The sequence below is a fragment of the Carassius carassius genome, chromosome 1 (genome assembly GCF_963082965.1).
Source record: "Carassius carassius chromosome 1, fCarCar2.1, whole genome shotgun sequence".
NCBI classification, from domain to species: Eukaryota; Metazoa; Chordata; class Actinopteri; order Cypriniformes; family Cyprinidae; genus Carassius; species Carassius carassius.
Genome location: NC_081755.1, coordinates 49,162,712 through 49,184,538, shown reverse-complemented (window position 1 = coordinate 49,184,538; position 21,827 = coordinate 49,162,712). Strand labels below are relative to the sequence as shown.

The following is a 21,827-nucleotide window of genomic DNA, read 5'->3' as shown; positions in this document are numbered from 1 at the left end:
TTTAAACATCGACACCATCGTGCCAATTGATTAATATGCGGGAGGGAGAGAGAGAGAGCAAGACAGCGCTCGTGTTGTTTGAAAACAGCTCGCTCTCTCTCGGTCTCTCTCTCTCTCAATTCAATTCATATTGCTTTATTGGCATGACATACAAAGGTACATATTGCCAAAGCATTGTACATAGCAGAATAGAAACAAACAAAACAAAAATACATATATATTCATAAGAAAAAAAATTACATGCAAAATAAATCCATATACATATCTATAAACATTGATGGTACTTCTAATGAACTCTCTGTCTGTCTGTCTCTCTCGCGCGCGCTCTCTCTCTCTGTCTCTCGCACACGCTCTCTCTCTCCCTGTCTCTCGCGCGCACTCTCTGTCTCTCTCTCTCTCTGTCTTTCTCGCGCGCTCTCTCTCTGTCTTACTCGCACGCTCTCTCTCTCTCTGTCTTACTCGCGCGCTCTCTCTCTCTCTCTCTTTCTCTCTCTGTCTCTCTCGCGCGTGCTCTCTCTCTGTCTTTCTCGCGCGCTCTCTCTCTCTCTCTCTGTCTTACTCGCGCGCTCTCTCTCTCTGTCTCTCTCTCGCACGCTCTCTCTCTCTCTCTGTCTTTCTCGCGCGCTCTCTCTCTCTCTCTGTCTTACTCGCGCGCTCTCTCTGTCTCTTTCGTGCGCTCTCTCTCTCTCGCGCTCTCTCTGTCTCTCTCTCTCGCTCTCTCTGTCTCTCTCGCGCTCTCTCTGTCTCTCTCGCGCTCCCTCTCTCTCTGCCCTGTTAAACTTGCATGTGGTTTTCAGTCCTGTCAATTATAAACTTTCACTCTATGACGGTTAAGCTGTGCAATTAATCCGAGAATCACATTCGTCAAGGGCCAGGGAGCAGCTGGCCCTTACAGTTAATGAATAACGGATCAACTACGACAGCCTACATCGCACATCCTGCGATGTGATTATTGTGGATTCGTACATCGCGATATTGATGCTTAAACGACACATCGTGCAGCCCTAATTTAAACCACTTAACTTAATGATTGCCATCGGCATGTGAAGAGAATTTCAACAAGTATAAAAAAAATGTTTCTGAAGACAAACACCTATTGCACCTTTAATTAGAAACTTATTGGGCTAATACGGTCAAAAACACACACTATTTACATAGGAACACAGTTAATATCTAAAGTGAAAGTAAACAGTTGAAAGAAAAACAGATGCGTCCAGCTCTTAAAGGGACCATACTAAACATTCTGCCGCTTGTCATTAAAGAGAAAGACAGTTCACTCAACAATTTTAATAAATTATAGTCATTTAGGTTCTATAAAGTCATTATTTACCCTTGCGTTGGACAAAAGAAGATATTTTGTAGAATGTGGGTAACCAAAAAGTTGCAGGAGCCCAGTGTCTTTGATAGTACAGGGAACTACACTGCGACCAAAATGGTCACTTATGCAAACTTTTGAAATGCCATTGCGACCCAAATTTTTATGGGTTCGCAAATGTATCACTGATTATTTTTGTACCTACTTATGTGTTATGCTATGAATTAATATGAGCATTTATTAAAACAGAAATGTGTATTTTAAGAATACGTTTTATAACGTGCTCCGAGCATTCAACACATCAAGTTGGCTTCAGCCCCGCGATGCGGGAAAGCTGAACTGAGCCAGATGGTTACTCGCGCGCACTGTTCGGTCTGCACGAGAGAGCCGCGTCTCGCGGACAGCAACACTCAACCGAGCTCTCCTTCAGGGCGTTTGCGTCCTCCTGCACCTGAACGAACAAATACAAATCGCAGTTTAAATAAACAGAAAAAAAAGCGAAAAGCGAATGAGCTCAATTCAGCACCGCGGTGTTCTGGTGTTCAGGGCGCAAGCAGAGAGTCTCTAAAGCCGAGTTCAGACTGCACGATTTTCAAAGTAGTCGGGTCACTGTTTTTTTCACACTGCATGACTATCTTGGCCAGCATTCAGTCACTGCTGTGTTCACACTGCACGATGGATGAGCGACAGAAGGTTTCACACTGCATGACTTTACAATAGGAAGAATTGACGACAACTCTGTCTGGCATGCAAACTACACTTCACAACCAAACACACGCGAGATGTGACAAGAAAACAATGCGATATCACGCGTACAAGACTGTAGTTCTCTAGGGAGACTGGGATTATTATTAAAAATGGTAGTCCGCAAGAAGCTTGCAGTAAGAATTGCCTGTGCGCTGATTTGCAGCGAAAACAAGAAAAAGAAAATACGATTATGGAGGAGGAAATGGTTGAGGAGACGCGAGGAACAAGGATTGTGTGTTCTTATATCATGCTTGCTGATATTGTGGTCTATAACTCCTCCCCGAACTCCCCGCTGCTCTGTATCTTGCTCTCTCATTGGCTGTCAGTCATCGCTGATGTAGTTTTCAGTCAGAACACTTTTCACACAGCATGATTTTGAATCGCCGACAGGTCCAGATATTTAGCATGCCAAATGTCTCACGAGCATCGGCGACTTGTCGGCGATTCTCTCAGATCGCATCTTTGCTCATTCACACAGCGTGATTGTCACACGCGTGAACGAGCACCGATTTGCCTGTGATTTCAGGCAATTGCCTGCGATTTCTCAAAACCTGTCGGCGAGCCAAAAACTGGGTTAAAATCATGCAGTCTGAACGCGGCTTAAGTCTTCTTGCTTTTGTACCGACAACAAATACAAAATATGTCAAAATACCCGTCTTGGAAAGTGTGTTTGAAAAAGTCTGTGGTTATGTCTTAAGTGAAAGTAAAGAGTTGACAAAGAAATTGAATGCGTCTCTTAAAGTGATCGCGCCTAATTTACTAGCTCTGCTGTCGGTGTCTTTAATGTATGAAAATTAAAGTAAATCACTCACTGCTCTTGACTGAATTACTAGTTTTAACAAGAATTTATCAAGTCAATTAAGTCAATCCAAAAATCTGATAGAATTGATTATATTGTTTTACTAGTGGGTGCAGGACACTAGTTCATTTATGTAAGTGAGTATGGCAAAATACAGTGATCTGTGAAATATTATAACCCAAAAATTCTTCATACTGTAGACTACCAGTGAAATTGATTAATAATAATAATAATTAGGGACCTGACCATTTTGTGCTTAAGTGTTTCTTTCTTTAATTGCTAATGCAACCTTTTCACACCACAGACTGAACAAAATTAAGCATTGCTTGCTTGGTAACTGTTCAACAAAGTATTGATAGTTGTGTAAATATCGTCATAATGACAGTTGTCTGAAGTTTTGGTTGATTCCATTACATATCTTTCTATCAAAGTTATCTGACATTATCAAGAGGAATTTGTTCTGAGTTATTGTCATATTTTATTACCAATTTCTAAACTACAGCAAATAAACTGTGATAATGTGAGAAATGTTGAAGGTGTCTGAATACATTTTGGTTTGACTGTGTATTTTATTTTACAGTGAAGACTATGCAGTTCTATTTTAAATTAACAAAAACAAACTTAAAAATTGTGTAAATAGCACAAATAAATAAAGAGAATGAACATACAGTACAAATTAAACAATTTTAAGCAGGGCCCACTATACAATGGGGTTAGAGGGCAGCTACAAGACGGAGCAATGCACTCTGTGTACTATAAGAAATAAAACAAGAAGACATGGGGTTTAAAAGATGGCAAGTAAAATAAAAAGCAAATCTGTATGCAATACAGTTTCATTATTGTTCATTATTCTCCAGTAATTACTATACTATAAATAATTTGTGCGACCAAATCATGTTTTGTGCCAGTAACTAAAAAAGTTAGTAGCGCAAGTGCCACCAGTGGAAAAGGTTAGTGTAGTTCCCTGTAGTAGGAAAAAAAAGAATATGAAAGTCACTGGGGACCAGTGTTGGGGTAGTTACTCAAAAAATGTAATTAGTTACTTCTTTAAATTGTAATGAGATACTTACCGCAGATAGTTACTGCATTTGAAAAGTAACTTCACTACTTATTACTTTACTTTTTTAATTTTTTAGATGATTTCTTTTTCCAAATTCCGTTTTCCATTTAAATTTTTCTGGATTCCATTTTTTTCTGTTTAGTTTCTTCTCATCTCCTTTTTAATGGTTAAATTTAATAGTATTAATCAAAATGCATGTCTTAATTTAAATCATAACACTTATACATTTTCACAGCAATTTATTAAAAGTTTAAAAGAAATTGTTGTTTAGGGCCCTATGAAATGTTTTATTTTTTCTTCACCATATGTTTGATTTTTTTTTTTTTTAGCATGTGTAATAATTATTTAAATGCATACAAATAACATTTATAAAAATTTTCTTAAAATAGCCTTATGAAATGTTTTTTTCCTCAGAAATTCTGTTGTGTATTTACATTTGTCTAGTTATCAAATGAAGGCATAAAACATTCATTTAGATTTTCTTTAATATATTGAAAATTAAGCAAACTTTATTTTTTGGTAAACAAAGGGAATTTACTATTTAAAATTAGGGCTGCAACTAACGATTATTAGGATAATCGGTTAATCTGTCGATTATTTTTACGATTAATCTTTATGTACTTATATTTTAGTTTTGCCCATTTTTTCCAATTAAATTATTAACAAAGGGTCTTTATCATTCAACATAGACTTTTTAGAGATTTTAACCATTTTGCATTGTCATATCCTCATCAAAAATATACCTGGAGTTGTTTTATTGTGTTAGTAATCCTTTGTCGAACTCTTCTGCAATCAGAACACTGACCCATACTCTAGCAAATTTCACAAGGAGATTTAAAATAATGTTTTCACCATGGCAGTCCTTAGAGCTCCTAAAGTAGTTTAACATCCCGAACAAAGCTTAAGGAATCTTTCAGAACATATTTTCACGAAGAATAAGAATAAAACAAAATAAATTTGCAATACATTGCAATTTATTATTTTTTTCCTGTAAACACACAACTTATACCTGGGAAACAGCTTTATAGCTTATGCTGTGAAATTGTAAACAATCCTTCGAATAAAGTGCCAGTGGCATGAAACCTGAATGGAACTCACAATTTAAAGTAAAATCCATCAGAAGGTTGTCCAGAAAAAAAAAAATTGACACACAAAAAACCTGCTGTGTGAAAAAGAGCAGTGAATACTTAGAAAAAAAGTGCATTTCAAATATCTTTAAACATTTACCTCTCTCATTCAGTCATAATTAGGCTGCACGACTGAATTATGAACTTGTAAACGACAAACTGATCACAGAACAGGTTTGTAAATCTTTTAAAAAGCAATGTTATCAGCTTTTACAACTAAACATTTGCAAACAACATTGTACTGGAGAATCTGCACAAATAAAAGTCTTAAACAGTTTACAGGTTACTCTTCTTTTTTGAAGGCTCAAAGTAAAGTTCTCCCACAATTTGGATGACTTCGTTCGATTAGTTTTATCTTCCGCTTTTTTCTTTTTCTGTCTTTTTCTTTCTCAAGCTCACTGCAGTCTGTCTCCACCATCTAGCTGAATGCTGCAGATGCAGTTCGGGAAGCACGTGACATAAAACGAGGCCAGCTATTGGCTATTCGCTACTTCTCCTGCTGTACTGGCGGAGTAAAACCTGCGGTGGCTCAGTACTGCCACACTTTGGTCACCGCAGATTTAAAATATGCACAAAATATGCACAAAAAAAGTTGTTTAGCAACTAATCGATGACTTAATTAGTTGACAACTATTTTAGTAATTGATTTTAATCGATTAAATCGATTCGTTGTTTCAGCTCTATTATAAATTAAAAAATGGAAAAAATGGTTAAGCAAGAGCACCTTTAAAGCGCAAGAAATAGAGGTTTCCCTAATAACAGCTGTAAACAAAGCAGCGCTGAGCTCACAAACGCTGCTTTATCAGACATATAACATGCAAGTCTTCCTTCAGAAGTACAGTGATATAAAAACACCTGTGTCTCGTTTTGATATTTAAACATATAAATGTTAGGAATTACTATTATTATTAAATGTGCAGTACGTGCTCATGTTTATTCAACAAAGCCTTTTGCAAAATCGCTTATTTTTAAAATCGTGGCAAGTCTCCAAAAATAAGTAAATGTATGGGAAACACATCCCACATCACAACCACCTGAGCCCAACTTCAGTTAACTCATCACCTTAACTTTAACTGCGTTTGTAGAAGGCACCGCAGCCAGACCGATATACACAACACAGACCGGAAGTTAACTTGGGACCAGGCGCGTGCACCTGATGAAACCCTCTATAAGATGACATTTCAGCACTTAACAAACGGAGAGATACTCCTACGTAGCACTTGAACCACAGCTGTGCAATGTTGGGAAATGCACGTCAAACAATAACGAATGATCGTAAAATTACTCGTAGAAAACACTCTTAAGCACTAAGATCAATTACACACCGAACTTTCCACACAGGCAAATACGGCATGTGTAATGCAGGAAAGCGCGTTCCTATAGTCTAGTAGTGTAGTTACCAATATTATTAGTGTAATGCATTACTTTACTTTGTTACCCAAAAAAGTAATATAGTTACTTTAATCCGTTACTTTGTAACTCGCTACCCCCAACACTGCTGGGGACCAGCAACTTTTTAGTTTTCCACATTCTTCAAAATTACTTTTTATGTTCAACAGTAGAAAGAAACTCATTCAGGTTTATAACAAATTGAGTTTGAAAAAATGATTACAGTTTTCATTTTTGGGTGAACAATTCCGTATTTTAAAAAAACTAACTTTTCTTGACTGACAAACTTTATTACAGTTGCTAAAGTTCAGCAGTAATAAAATTACTTTTTCTCATTTTCAAAAACTTTTCACTTAATATTTTTGCAACAAATAGTATCGATAACTGTATCGGTATCGATAAAATGTTATATCATTAGTAACTGCACCTATTAATGGAGAACAATAATTTTATGATAAAATTATCTTTGTTTTTTTATACCCCATACATTAGCCCCAGCGCTACCAAATCTGCTTCTGGTGCTACCATCTGTGGCACTGCTCTCAAATGTTAGTCTGGAGTTACATTAGGGTTCACTTTTATGTTCAAGTTATTTGTTAATAACTTATTAGCCATTTTTACAATTATTTCAGATTTGATTGAAGATAAAGAGGAGAATGAAGAATCAAGTGATGTTGAAGAGAAAAATGTCAAAACTGAAGAAAAACCTTTGAGTTGCCCTCCAACCAAACAGAAAGATTTAAAGAAAAGAAGAGCAAATAAATCTTTCACCTGCACTCAGTGTGAAAAGAGTTTAAAAGGCAAAACAAGTCTTGAGTGTCACATGAGAGCTCATACTGGAGAGAAATCATTAACTTGTGTTCAGTGTGGGAAGATTTTCTCACAATCAGCACATCTTAATGATCATATGAACATTCACTCTGGAGAAAAGCTGCACACATGTAATCAGTGTGGTAAAAAGTTTTTATGGGCTTCAGTTCTGAAGAAACACTTGAAAGTTCACTCAAAGAAGACGCATTCATGTAATTTGAATTTTTCAAATTTAAAGGTGTGTCAAAAACATACTACTGTAGGAGAGTACATGTGCTTTGAGTGTGAAAAGACTTTCACATCAGCGACCAGTAGAAAACTGCATGAAAGCATCCACACTGGAGAAAAACATCTCAAGTGTTCACACTGTGACAAAAGATTTAATCATTCAGCACATTTGAAAACGCATGAGAGGATCCACACTGGAGAAAAACCTTATAAGTGTTCACATTGTGAAAAGAGATTCAGTGATTTATCAAATCTAAAAGCACATGAGAGGATCCACACTGGTGAGAAACCTTATAAGTGTTCGCATTGTGACAAGAGATTCAGGGAAACATCAAATCTAAAAGCACATGAGAGGATCCACACTGGAGAGAAACCTTACAAGTGTTCACACTGTGACAAAAGATTTAATCATTCAGCACATTTGAAAACGCATGAGAGGATCCACACTGGAGAGAAACCTTATAAGTGTTCACACTGTGACAAGAGATTCAATAAGTCCGGAGACATGAAAGCACATGAGAGGATCCACACTGGAGAGAAACCTTATAAGTGTTCACACTGTGACACGAGATTCAGGGATTCATCAAGTCTAAAAAAACATGAGAAAATTCACACTGGAGAGAGACCTTATAAGTGTTCACACTCTGACGATATTCAATAAGTCAGGAGACCTAGAAAACACATGAGAGGATCCAACCTGCAGAGAGACTATCACTGCAACATGACGAAGCATTATCTAAAGTTACCACAATGAATAAATGTCATCTTCATCTTCAAAACCAGGGAATTCAACTGTGAGATTCAGATAAACACAATTTTGGACTTCCTGCCTAAAGAACAATGTCAAAAAGTTTTATTCTTGTATGCCATTTTGCTTCATGATAAAAATTATATCATTGTGTTTTCTTATGAGTTTCATAATATAATTTCAATTGTCTTATAATGCATATTAGATTAGATTCAACTTTATTGTCACTGCACATGTAAGGTACAAGGCAAAGAAATGCAGTTAGCATCTAACCAGAAGTGCAATTGCAGTAAGTACAAAATATACAAGGTCTACAATATGTTACAAATGTACAATAACTACAGATAAGTATTATGGACATAATTTAGAGATTTTAAATACTATCAGCATGATATACAGATAAGTGTACTATGAACATACTATACAGATGGAGTATATAAAAGTGTATGTACACTATAGGCAGAACTATGAACATATGAACATAATTTACATTGCAATGGACAGTAAAGTGCATAGAAAATATTACAGTGTGCAAATGGATTACTTAGTGTTTCTGGATGAACAGACAGTAGTGCAAGTGATAAGTTTTTGCTTGTTGTAAATAAATCAGTCAGATGTAATGATGAGAAGGGGTGAGGAGTCTGTAGGAGTTTCTCAATGACAAGGAAGGATCCTTGGAAGCCAGTATTTCACATCCGTCAAAGGCCTGTTCCAATGTCGAGGATTAAAGGAATTTCAACCAACGACTGAGTCCTTCATTCGAAAAATATCCCATACACAGGAAAGGATGCATACGTGTAGCCTTCGCGCTCTCAAATCACCCACAATCCTATGCGCACAGCTTTGCTATCTTGTTATCTTGAACGTTAGCGGAGTCGGAGCGTTAACTGTTTTTATTTACGTTACCAAACATTTGTTATAACTGTAGTAAATATAAGTAAAGTTTAACGTTTAAATGCCAGTACAAATTACTACCATATTGATATTGTAAATTATACAAATACAAATTACGTTATTGATGGCTAACTGAACCGGCCCTGTCATTTAACAATTGTTAGCTTGGATGCGTCACCGGCATTTCTTTTATAAATAACTAGTTAAGTTGTCCAAAGAAATTTAACGTTAATATTATACCATTCACAGCGTTATTCAAACGGACCTTTTTACTGACGTAATGATGCGATGACGTGCACTTGCTAGCCTGTTCCATTTACATGTTCTCCGAATGCTAAAGAGGAGCCTCGCCTAGCCTCTGAAGGAAGTCACTTGGAAGGACCAGTCCTGCCAAGGAAGTATCCTTGACATTGAGAAACGCCTAGTGTGTATGGTGGGTGGGGGTGGGGGGGTGTTGAGGGGTTTTAGAGGGCAGAGTTCAGAGAGGAGACAGCTGTAGGGAAAGAGCTGTTCCTGAAACTTGAGGTCCTTGTCCGGAGGCTCCTTAAGCACCTCCCGGAGGGCAGGATGTTAAACAGTCCATGGTCAGGGTGAGAGGAGTCCTTGAGAATGCTGCGAGCTCGTCGTAGACAGCGTTTCCTCTGGATGTACTCAAGAGCAGGAAGTGGTGTCCCTTGTGATGCGTTGGGCAGTTTTCACCACTCTCTGCAGTGAATTGCAGTCAGCAGCTGAGCATTTGAGCTGGTATATAAGGAACTATACTCTCATTCTGGCATGATAATCAAGGAACTTTTCTGCCGTACCATGGGTGCAGCAGGCGCAATGATATTATGCAGCACCTGAAAATATTCAGACAGAAACCCAACCAAAAAAAAAATAACCTTTACTTGACCAAAGCAACAGTTTATAAAGGAAAAGATGGACCTGTTACAAATTAAGAGGGAAACCAATGAAACATCACATTAAACATAAAACATTCAATAAATCAAAGTCAAATCAATTAGAAAAATATTCAATCAATATAAAGAAAAACAAAATATAAATTAAATACCATAAATGTACAAACAACAAAATCTATTAATCAAAGACATAACCTTTTCCTCATCCCTTGGGCAACCTCAGCAAATGGTACAGGTCCTGGTCATATAATTAGAATATCATCACAAAGTACAGACTGATATATTTCACATTTCTTTTAATTTGTTTAATTATAACTGACAACTAAGGAAAATCAGAATATTACTTAAGACCAATACAAAGAAAGGATTTTTAGAAATCTTGGCCAACTGAAAAGTATGAACATGAAAAGTATGAGCATGTACAGCACTCAATACTGAGTTGGGGCTCCTTTTGCCTGAATTACTGCAGCAATGCGACGTGGCATGGAGTCGATCAGTCTGATGCACTGCTCAGGTGTTATGAGAGTCCAGGTTGCTCTGATAGTGGCCTTCAGCTCTTCTGCATTCTTGGGTCTGGCATAATCGCATTTTCCTCTTCCAATTAAGGTCAGACGAGTTTGCTGGCCAATTATGAACGGATACCATGGACCCTGATTTCCAAAGGAAATGCAAAATTTACTTTCATCAGAGAACATAACTTTGGACCACTCAGCAGCAGTCCAGTCCTTTTTGAAGCCAGACGCTTCTGACGCTGTCTGTTGTTCAAGAGTGGCTTGACACAAGGAATGTGACAGCTGAAACCCATGTCTTGTATACGTCTGTGCGTAGTGGTTCTTGAAGCACTGACTCCAGCTGCAGTCCACTCTTTGTGAATCTCCCCCACATTTTTGAATGGGTTTTGTTTCACAATCCTCTCCAGGGTGTGGTTATCCCTATTGCTTGTACACTTTTTTTTCTACCACATCTTTTCCTTTCCTTTGTTTCTCTATTAATGAGCTCTGTGAACAGCCAGCCTCTTTTGGAATGACCTTTTGTGTCTTGCCCTCCTTGTGCAAGGTGTCAGTGGTCATCTTTTGGACAACTGTCAAGTCAGCAGTCTTCCCCATGATTGTGTAACCTACAGAACTAGACCGAGAGACCATTTAAAGTCCATTGCAGGCGTTTTGAGTTAATAAGCTGATTAGAGTGTGGCACCAGATGTCTTCAATATTGAACCTTTTCACAATATTCAAATTTTCTGGGATACGGAATTTGGGATTTTCCTTAGTTGTCAGTTGTAATCATCAAAATTAAAAGAAATAAACATTTGAAATATATGAGTCTGTGTGTAATGAATGAATATAATAAACAAGTTAAACTTTTTGAATGGAATTAGTGAAATCAACTTTTTGATGATATTCTAATTATATGACCAGCACCTGTATATAAAGATGAATTGTAAATGTAAATGTGCAAACCTAACGATAAAGAATTAAAGAATATTCTTTGTTCTGGGTCGTTATTATAAACTGAATGCGAATGACAAACGGACATTTAAATAAAGATTAACCTTAAATAAAGAAATGTTCTTGGTTTAGATGTATGCGTGTTCACTGTTGGGAATTTGTCATGGTGCAGCGTCTGGTGTTGACACTGTGTTTATTTTTTTATAAATTTTCATAAATTTTTCATTGATTACTGAAGAAGCTTTACAGATAAATGGTATTCGGACCAGCCCTAGTGTGTAGTGTATGTGTTGTGCTTGTACAGTGTGTAGCTGGTCTTCAGATTGGAGCATTAGGAGTACAGGTGGACAACAAGAACTTTGTTCACAGCACAGACTATAAGACCGGTAATATGGCATAATCCAGGGCACGCACCTTCCTTCAGTCCACTATTTGTGTCCTTCACCTCACTCCCCTACTCCCAAACAGACTCACTTTTCATACTGTAGCATGTGGTACTCCCACCTCATTACATTTCCGCTGCAGTGAGATTTTGCGCATTTCCATCATGCATGGACAAGGTAATAATCCTCTTTAAATAGTTTGTTCCTAATTATCAGTTTGTTCTGATTTGTCAACAATGCAAACAGTCACATGGTGACTGGTTTCCATTCCACCACACATTATAACATCAGGTTTCAATTTTTTCACATTTCTCCTTTTTTGTTTACTTACAAATAATCTGTTGTTGCTTTTATTTCAGATTTTATTGAGGAAAGTGAGGAGAACAAAGAATTGAGTGAAGTTGAAAAGAAAAATCATGGCAAAACCAAACAGAATGCTTTAAAGTCAAGAGGAGCCAAGAAATCTTTCACCTGCAGTCAGTGTGGAAAGAGTTTGACAAGCAAATATAATCTTGATGTTCATATGAGAATTCACACGGGAGAGAAACCATTCACTTGTGACAAATGTGGGAAGAGCTTCACACAATTGTTAAGCCTTAAGGTACACATAAACATCCACACTGGAGAGAAACCACACACATGTGGTCAGTGCGGGAGGAGTTTCACACGAAAAGAAAGCCTTATGACACATATGAGAATTCATACACGAGAGAAACCGTTCACATGTAATCAGTGTGGAAAAAGTTTTGCATACTTAGCGAACCTTAAGGTACACATGAGCATCCACACTGGAGATAAACCTTACAAGTGTTCACACTGTGACAAGAGATTCAGTCAGTCAACAACTCTGAAAACACATGAGAGGATCCACACCGGAGAGAAACCGTACACATGTGATCAATGCGGGAAAAGTTTTGCAGGAAAAGGAAGACTTATGACACACATGATTGTTCATACAGAAGAGAAACTGTACACATGTAATCTTTGTGGAAAGAGTTTGAAAAGCATATATAGTCTTGATGTTCACATGAGAGTTCATACTGGAGAGAAACCATACACATGTGATCAGTGCGGGAAGAGTTTCACACAATTAGCAAGCCTTAGGAAACACATGAACATCCACACGGGAGAGAAACTGTACTCATGTGATCAGTGTGATAAAACATTTTTGAGGGATTCAGTCCTGAAGAAACACCTGACGGTTCATACAAAAGGGAAGCTGTATTCATGTTATTTGTGTGGAAAGAGTTTTTCATGTTTTTCAATTTTAAAAGAACATCAGAAAACACACACTGGTGTGAGAGAGTTCATGTGCTTTGAGTGTGAAAAGACTTTTACTACAGCAAAGTGTTTAAAACTGCACCAGAGGATCCACACTGGAGAGAAACTGTATGACTGCACTGCATGTGGGAAATGTTTCAATCGTTCATCTTCTCTACAAAGACATACAAAAAACAATCACAGTAAGTATTCAAGATACAGCTGAAATTGAGTTCCTCTCCAAATAACTGTCAAAACATTTTATTATTGTGCTTTCTTATTTATTTTCACTGTTGTTTTTAAAATCACTAATTATTGTTCCACTTAAGATGTATTTAGAAAATGCAGATTCAAGATATACTGTCATGTAGCTTTGCAACTGATCCTTATTTGTTTCTCTTGTAAGCCGGGTTGGGTACCAGAACACAGTATTTAATGGGGTATTTTGTTCATGGAAAAAGAAACCAATGCCTTTAAAGAACCGAACTTATGTGCCGTATCATAAGAATAGTAATACTGAGATACCTTAACGAGAGATCTATCATTACTTGAATCAATTCTTGAATGTTCGCAAAGACCCACCCTCCATAGTTACTGTTGCTAAATAATTCTGCTCTAACACCACATCATGTTCTCACGCAGTGAAAAATTCATCGCAAAGCAAAGAGGAAACTGACAGCGTGCCAACAGACAAGACACATCAGATTTCTTCTGGTATGTAAAAATGTCTCAGGACTCAGCTTTTAAATTTTGTAACTTTAAAAGAAAATCAAATAATACCATTTTGTGTCCTGACAGATCGCTTGTAGCGCCAAAGTTCACAGGATTTTGTCCGCAGAATAAGAGCACACTTTTTTTTTTTTTACATATTATTTTTTTATTTCACATTATTATTTTAACTTAAGCAGTGCAAGCCATGCATATAGCGGACAGCTTAAATCATGGACAGATTTTCTGGTATCCAAAACAAGTACTTTAAAGGATTTCCTTTAGCTTATTGCCATTACTGTGACAGCCTAAAACAGCAGAGCTTAGCCCTGCGTGCTTTTTATATATATAAAGTTTAAATTTAATTTATCTTTTTTGACACTGTTTTAACATGGATGTGTATGGAGAGCGGACATAGCTGTCGAATAATATTGTGGATAGCAACAGTGGCACATAATCTCTGCCTTCTGAATGGTCTGATCACCTGTTAATGAAGCTCCTGGTCAATTTTGTTGTTGATCAAACATATTTGTTGTTTTCCCTAAAAAAAACATGTGGTTTGTGTCTATAATATTTAAAAACAAATAATAATAATGATTTGAAGATTTTTTTTTAACACAATTGTCTACTTTGTACTGCAGGGCTCCAGACTGTGACTAAATCATTTAATTTAGCAGCCATTTTTTTTCTGGTGGTGTTACCATCACATTACCCAACTCATAAGAGCTGGTGTTTCTGTTGCATATGAGAAACGTCAAATGAAACAAAAGCATAAAAAAGGTGCTAATCGTTTGAGCTGCACCGTTTAGCAACTTGGACAAAAAAATTGTGAATTGTATAGAAAAATTTAGATATGGCGGATTTTGATATAACCCATGATGAGACTGGTTTTCCTTTGCTAAAGTAAGGAAACTTTGTTTCCTTTGCTCCTATAAACAAACTCGCGAGACTAGCATATCTCAGAGGCATGCTCTCTGCATCATCTGCCGGTTATATTAGTGGTTTCCAGTTCCAATCCATGTTCTGATGTGAAGTAAACCCTTGCGAACAGGGTGCACAGAGGTATGCAAATGCATACGTTGACAGGCAGGTAGGAAAGCTATTTAAAACACTCAGACATTTTGATTGGACATACATTTCTTGGTCCTACGCCTTATACAGTATATACAAATACATTTAAGCCGCTTAATGATTGCTATGAGCATGTGAAGAGAATTTCAACAAGTATAAAAAGAAAATGTTTCTTAAGACAAACACCTATTAGAAACTTTTTGGGCTTATAGTCAAAAATACACAATATTTACATAGGAACACAGTTAATATCTAAAGTGAAAGTTAACAGATGAGAGAAAAACAGATGTGTCCAGCTCTTAAAGGGACAGTATTAAACATTCAGCTGCTTGTCATTAAAGGGACAGTTCACCCAACAATTTTAATAAATTATAGACATTAGGTTATAAAAAGTGATTATTTACTCTTGCATTGGACAAAAGAAGATATTTTGTAGAATGTGGGTAACCAAACAGTTGCTGATGCCAACTGACTTAGTAGGAAAAAAAATGAAAGTCACTGGGGACCAGCAACTTTTTAGTTTTCCACATTCTTCAAAATAACTTTTTATGTTAAACAGAAGAAAAAAAACTCATTCAGGTTTATAACAAATTGAGTTTGAAAAAAGCGCTACCAAATCTGCTTCTGGTGCCACCATCTGTAGAACTTAGTGGCACTGCTCTCAAATGTTAGTCTGGAGTCCTGCACTGTTACATTAGGGTTCACTTTTATGTTCAAGTTATTTGTTAATAATTTAATAGCCATTTTTACAATTATTTCAGAGTTGATTGAAGATAAAGAGGAGAATGAAGAATCAAGTGATGTTGAAGAGAAAAATGTCAAAACTGAAGAAAAAGTTTGAGTTGCCCTCCAACCAAACAGAAAGATTTAAAGAAAAGAGCAAATAAATATTTCTCCTGCACTCAGTGTGAAAAGAGTTTAAAAGGCAAAACAAGTCTTGAGTGTCACATGAGAGCTCATACTGGAGAGAAATCATTAACTTGTGTTCAGTGTGGGAAGATTTTCTCACAATCAGCACATCTTAATGATCATATGAACATTCACTCTGGAGAAAAGCTGCACACATGTAATCAGTGTGGTAAAAAGTTTTTATGGGCTTCAGTTCTGAAGAAACACTTGAAAGTTCACTCAAAGAAGACACTTTCATGTAATTTGTGTGGTAACAGTTTTTTGCATCTACTAAATTTAAAGGTGCGTTATAAACACTACTGTAGGAGAGTACATGAGCTTTGAGTGTGAAAAGACTTTCACATCAGTGACCAGTACAAAACCGCATGAAAGCATCCACACTGTAGGAAAAACGTCACACGTGTTCACACTGTGACAAAAGATTTAATCATTCAGCACATTTGAAAGCACATGAGAGGATACACACTGGAGAGAGACCTTATAAGTGTTCACACTGTGACAAGAGATACAATAAGTCAGGAGACCTAGAAAACACATGAGAGGATCCAAACTGCAGAGAGACTATCACTGCAACATGACGAAGCATTATCTAAAGTTACCACAATGAATAAATGTCATCTTCATCTTCAAAACCAGGGAATTCAACTGTGAGATTCAGATAAACACAATTTTGGAGTTCCTGCCTAAAGAACAATGTCAAAAAGTTTTATTCTTGTATGCCATTTTGCTTCATGATAAAAATTATATCATTGTGTTTTCTTTTGAGTTTCATAATATTTTCAATTGTCTTATAATGCATATTAAATTAGATTCAACTTTATTGTCACTGCACATGTAAGGTACAAGTAAACACAATGGAGTTAGCATCTAACCAAAAGTGCAATAAGCAGTAAGTACAAAATATACAAGGTCTACAATATGTTACAAATGTACAATAACTACAGATAAGCATTATGGACATAATTTAGAGATTTTAAATCCTATCAGCATGATATACAGATAAGTGTACTATGAACATACTATACAGATGGATTATATAGAATGTAGTAGTGAAGAGGGGGAGGAGTCTGTGTGTATGTTGTGGGGAGGTGTCAGAGGCCAGAGTTCAGCAAGGAGACAGCTGTAGGGAAAAAGCTGTTCCTGAATCTTGAACTCCTTGTCCGGAGGCTCCTGAAGCGCCTCCCGGAGGGCAGGAGGTTAAACAGTCTGTGGCCAAGGTGAGAGGAGTCCTTGAGAATGCTGCGAGCTCGACGTAGACAGCTTTTCCTCTGGATGTCCTCAATAGCAGGAAGTGGTGTCCCTGTGATGCGTTGGGCAGTTTTCACCACTCTCTGCAGTGAATTGCAGTCACCAGCTGAGCAGTTACCATACCAGGCTGTGATGCAACTGGTCAGGATGCTCTCAATCACTCACCGGTAAATGTTCACTGGATGGCTGAAGACAGCTGGTTCTTCTTCAGTGTCCTGAGGAAGAGGAGGCGCTGGTGAGCCTTCTTGACCAGGCTGGAGGTGTGTGTAGTCCAGGACAAGTCGATCCATACACAGGCTTGCAGCCGTGGGTGTAAAGGGAGTAAAGAAATGGGCTCAGCACACAGCCCTGTGGTACGCCGGTGTTGAGTGTGATGGTGGTGGAGCAGGTGTGGCCTGACCTAACATGCTGAGGCCTGTTGGTCAGAAAGTCCATAATCCAGTTGCAGAGGGAGGTGTTAATGTCCAGGTCTCCAAGTTTTGTGGTCAGCTTGGAGGGAATCAAGGTGTTAAATGCTGAACTAGAGTCAACAAACAACATCCTAACATACGTGTTGTTATTGTCCAAGTGTGTGAGTGCAGAGTGCAGCACTGTGCATACTGCATCCTCTGTGCTCCTATTTTTACGGTAGGCAAATTGGTGTGGCTCCAGTGTGGATGGGGGGCAATCTTTGAGGTGTGCTAGGACCAGTCGCTCAAAGCAATTCATAATAGCCATGTTTCCACTGTCGGGCCAGTGTGAGCCAGGGCTTAAAACGGGCAAGGCAGGGCTAATAGCCTCGAGCCAGTAGCACCGGGAGAATAGTGCAGCGTTTCCACAGTCGGTCCTGAAGCTCTGCTGCGCTTTACTAAAACCCGCCCTTTACATGCCTCTCAGGAACAACGTCACACAACCTTATAATTTCTCCAACAAAGAGAAGTTATCAGGAAACTAAGAATTAAGTCACTGGAACTAGCACGATCACAAAACGAGCGTGATAAAAGTAGCGTTTTTTTTTGCATGCTTTGTTAAATTTTTTAATTCAAAAGCATCAATGTTTTACTATAGAATAAGTGATCCATTGATCATAATGAATAAATTTATCAGGACTCAAAATTAGTCACACAAAAATAAATTTATTTCTGTTATTTATTTTTAATGCTTAAGCGTTATGAAAATAGCCTGCTTATTCAGTTGAGACTGTTTCGGTTTATTTGTAACCACAGTAGCCTATAAATCACATTTAGAATGAATTATAACATCTCTATTGTTATAAAAGCCCCTGAACAAAAAACATTATTATATTTTTATGATAGGCTACGTGTAGCTAAACTCTCGAGACAAGACTTATGACAGGTATTACAAGTTACTAAATAAAAACACGATTGTGATTGAGAATAAGAAGCTGACGTCTGATTTCTTCAAGTGGTCATATTTACCATGTTTGATGTGGTAATGTTAATGCCTAGCGTGCACTGTCTTTTGCATCGTTTATAAATATTTCTGCCTTGTTTAGTGATTATAATTCACATTGAATCAAGTTATTTCAAACACTCGCTGCTGACTGAAAGTGAGTTTTGAGCTCAACTTATTCAAAAAAGTTTTTAATTTTTAATGCTGGTGTTATAGCTGTTAGCTTTCTGAAATGATCCGCGGCTCTGACGCTCTATATTTTTATAAAAGCTCCCGAACAAAAACCATTATTATATTTTTATGACCGGCTACACGGAGCTAAATTCTCGAGACGAGACTTATGACCGATAAAATATATAAAATTCAGGATTGTGATAGAGAATAAGAAGCTGACGTCTTGATTTCTCCAAGTGGTTGAATTTTCCACGTTTACTATTGTAACGTTAATGTTTATCATGCATAGTCTTTTGCATCAATATTTCTGCCTAGTTTAGTGATTATTATACACATCGGATCAAGTTATTTCAAACATTCTCTGATGACTGAAAGTGAGTTTTGAGATCGACTTATTTTAAAAAGTCTTTAATACTGGTGTTAAAGCTGCTTTCTTTCTGAAATGATCTGCAGCACTGAGCTCTCCAGACGCGGAGAAACTCTGCTTTTGTTCACAACCCTTCCTCTAGCCCTAGCTGGCCCGCTTTGGCCCAAATTTTCCATGTGGCCAATAACCCTGGCCGTTGGCCCCAAGGAAGCCCTGACGAGGCACGATCAAGCCCCAGAAGTGACAGTGGAAACGCACTAGCATGTCCGCTATTAGCCCGACAGTGGAAATGTGGCTAATGATGGGTGTGAGTGCTACGGGACGATAGTCATTAAGGCACATTGGAGAGGATTGTTTCGGCACTGGCACAATAGATATGGACTTAAAACATGTTGGCACAGTTGCTTGGGTGAGGAACAGGTTGAAAATGTCTGTGAAGACCCCTGCAAGCTGTTCTGCACATGTCCTAAGCACACATCCAGGAATGCCGTCCGGGCCAGCAGCCTTGCGTGCGTTGATCTGGCTCAGTGCAGTGTGGACATCTGTGGAGGTGAGTTTAAGGGGTTGGTGGTCTGCTGAGGGTGTGATTTTGGTGGCCATCTTCTTGCTGTCGCTGTTGAAGCGAGCATAGAAGTAATTTAGCTCATTAAGGAAGGAGATGTCCGTGACTGTTGGAGTGGAGTTGCTTGACTTGTAGTCACTGATGACCTGGATGCCCTGCCACATGCGTCGGGGGTCAGAGTTGGAAAAGTCTTTCTCTACATTCAGCTTGTAGCAGTACTTGGCCTTTTTGATACCCCTTTTCAGGTTAGCCCTGGATTTGCTGTAGGCCTGAGCACCATCTGACCTGAAGGCAGTGTTGCGGGCTTTCAGCAGAAGTCGCACCTCCTTGTTCATTCATGGTTTCTGATTAAGGTATGTTGTGATCTGTTTTTCTTTTGTAACACAATGGTGGTGTTGATGTAATTCACTAAAGAGGAGGTATAGATATCAATGTCTGTGTGAGAGCCACAGGCAGCCTGAGAAGCAAACATACTCCAGTCCGTGTATTGAAATCTGTCCTGAAGTTTTGGCCACACTTTGATGGTCATCATTGATGGCGTGGTGAGAAACAAAGAAAGGTGATCAGACTGTCCGATGTGGGGGAGGGGTGTCACGGTGTAAGCTCCATCAATGTTTGTGTAAACATGATCCAAAGTCTCCTCTGGTGTGGCAGGAAACATGCTGGTGGAATTTGGGGAGTACTGACTTTAATTTGCGCTGATTAAAATCACCCGCGACAATAAAAGCAGCCTCCGGGTGAGCAGTCTGTTGTTTACTAATGGCTGCATGAAGTTCGTTAAAAGCAAGCTTGGCATTAGCATCCAGTGGAATATAAACTGCGGTTATTATGGTGGAAGTGAACTCCCGCAGCAGATAAAAAGGTCTACACTTTTTTTTTCTTTTTTTTTGTGATTCTCATTGTCATCATTGTGGTTGCCGCAACCCCCAGCTGCTCCTTCGTCGAATCTGCCGGCTGTTCCACGTTATAGCCACTAGCTGCCTCTCACTCAAGCCACGGGCCATTCCTAACTCTTTGCAAGGTCTTTTCCCCCTGGATAATCGAAAAAATAATTCATGAAACTTGCTAAGTTTCTGTACATTTCAAATGAAGGTGCATGAAAAGTAAATAAATCCTTGATTAATATGAATATTTTAATAAAATGTGTGTCTCCACATACTATTCAATAAAATGAGTGCATTGAATCTATTAAATAAGAGCTGAGTGAGTTGTGGATATGGTAAGATTAAACTTATTTTAGTGAATAAAGTACCAACTTTTCGGCCTTGTTAGGGTGGGTAAGTTACACAAAAAAATATTATTTTATCCTTGCTTCTAGAAAATCCTCAATCTATATGCATCATAACAGCTTAAAGTGGTCATAGACAACGTTTCACTTTCACCACTAAGCCATTAAATGTGGTGTTTACATGGAATAATCTTAATTTGAGTCTCCGCATCAGTAGGAAAGCAATAAAACGAGCATCTTCCATCTGAAGTCTTGTGTTGCATTTAAGGGCAAAGGAAAATAAATTGTTGACCACCAATATAAAATGTGGGAACCATTAATTGGTTATTCTAGAATTAATTGTATTACGTATTATACTACGACTGGAAAAAACTGTAAATTGATAAACTGTTTGGTGTGATGAAGTTTAATGTCTCCAACAGCCCCATGTGGTTGCATTTAGTAACTTGTTTGCAACCATATTTTTTAACGGTCATATGATGTTGCCAAAAAGAACGTTATTTTGTGTACTTGGTGTGATGCAATGTTTATGTGGTTTAAGCTTCAAAAAACATTTTCCAGATAATGTTCATTATTGTTGATTCTCTATGCCTCGCCTTTCTGAAACGTGTCTATTTTTACAAAGCCGTGCAAAAATAAAACCATATCTGCATTTGTGATCAGTGAAATGACAAACAACAAGTGCTAGTCTACACTGATCAAAACTTGTGTTTGAATCATCAGTGGCAAATTATTTAAATGTATGAAAAAAAACATACAGACAATTAGTCAGAAGTGCCAGATTGTCCTTGCAACGTTGGGACTGCCCAACTTTTTAGAAGCAGCCTTTGAGCACAGACCCATTGTCTTCTCTCCCAGGATCAGGCAATATTCTGTGCTGCACAGATCTGAATATTTGGGTTGATCTGTTCTATAACAGTGCTGTAAATACAACTTAACCACTGATTTCTTGTTGTTTCTTCTTCTGGAAGACCAAACATAGTAGTTTTTTTTAAATAAACACCTGCCTTAGGGGAAAACCGAGGAATTTGGTGACATTTAGAAACATGCATTTTTTATGGTTT

General features: G+C 37.9%; 3 protein-coding genes across 3 annotated transcripts in view; all 3 read left to right on the top strand.

Annotated features, from left to right (window-relative positions):
• Positions 1-21,827, top strand: part of LOC132159925 (gastrula zinc finger protein XlCGF57.1-like) — a 486,703-nt gene that overhangs the window by 281,101 nt on the left and 183,775 nt on the right. The window lies entirely within an intron of this gene.
• The window catches only part of LOC132091358 (gastrula zinc finger protein XlCGF8.2DB-like), a 33,053-nt gene that overhangs the window by 8,043 nt on the left and 3,183 nt on the right, over positions 1-21,827 (top strand). The gene's annotated exons all lie outside the window — the stretch shown is intronic.
• LOC132096120 (zinc finger protein 239-like) lies at positions 7,261-8,502 on the top strand. The gene has a single exon (XM_059501346.1). The coding sequence runs from the start codon at positions 7,261-7,263 to the stop codon at positions 8,134-8,136; it is 876 nt and encodes a 291-aa protein (XP_059357329.1). The 3' UTR covers positions 8,137-8,502.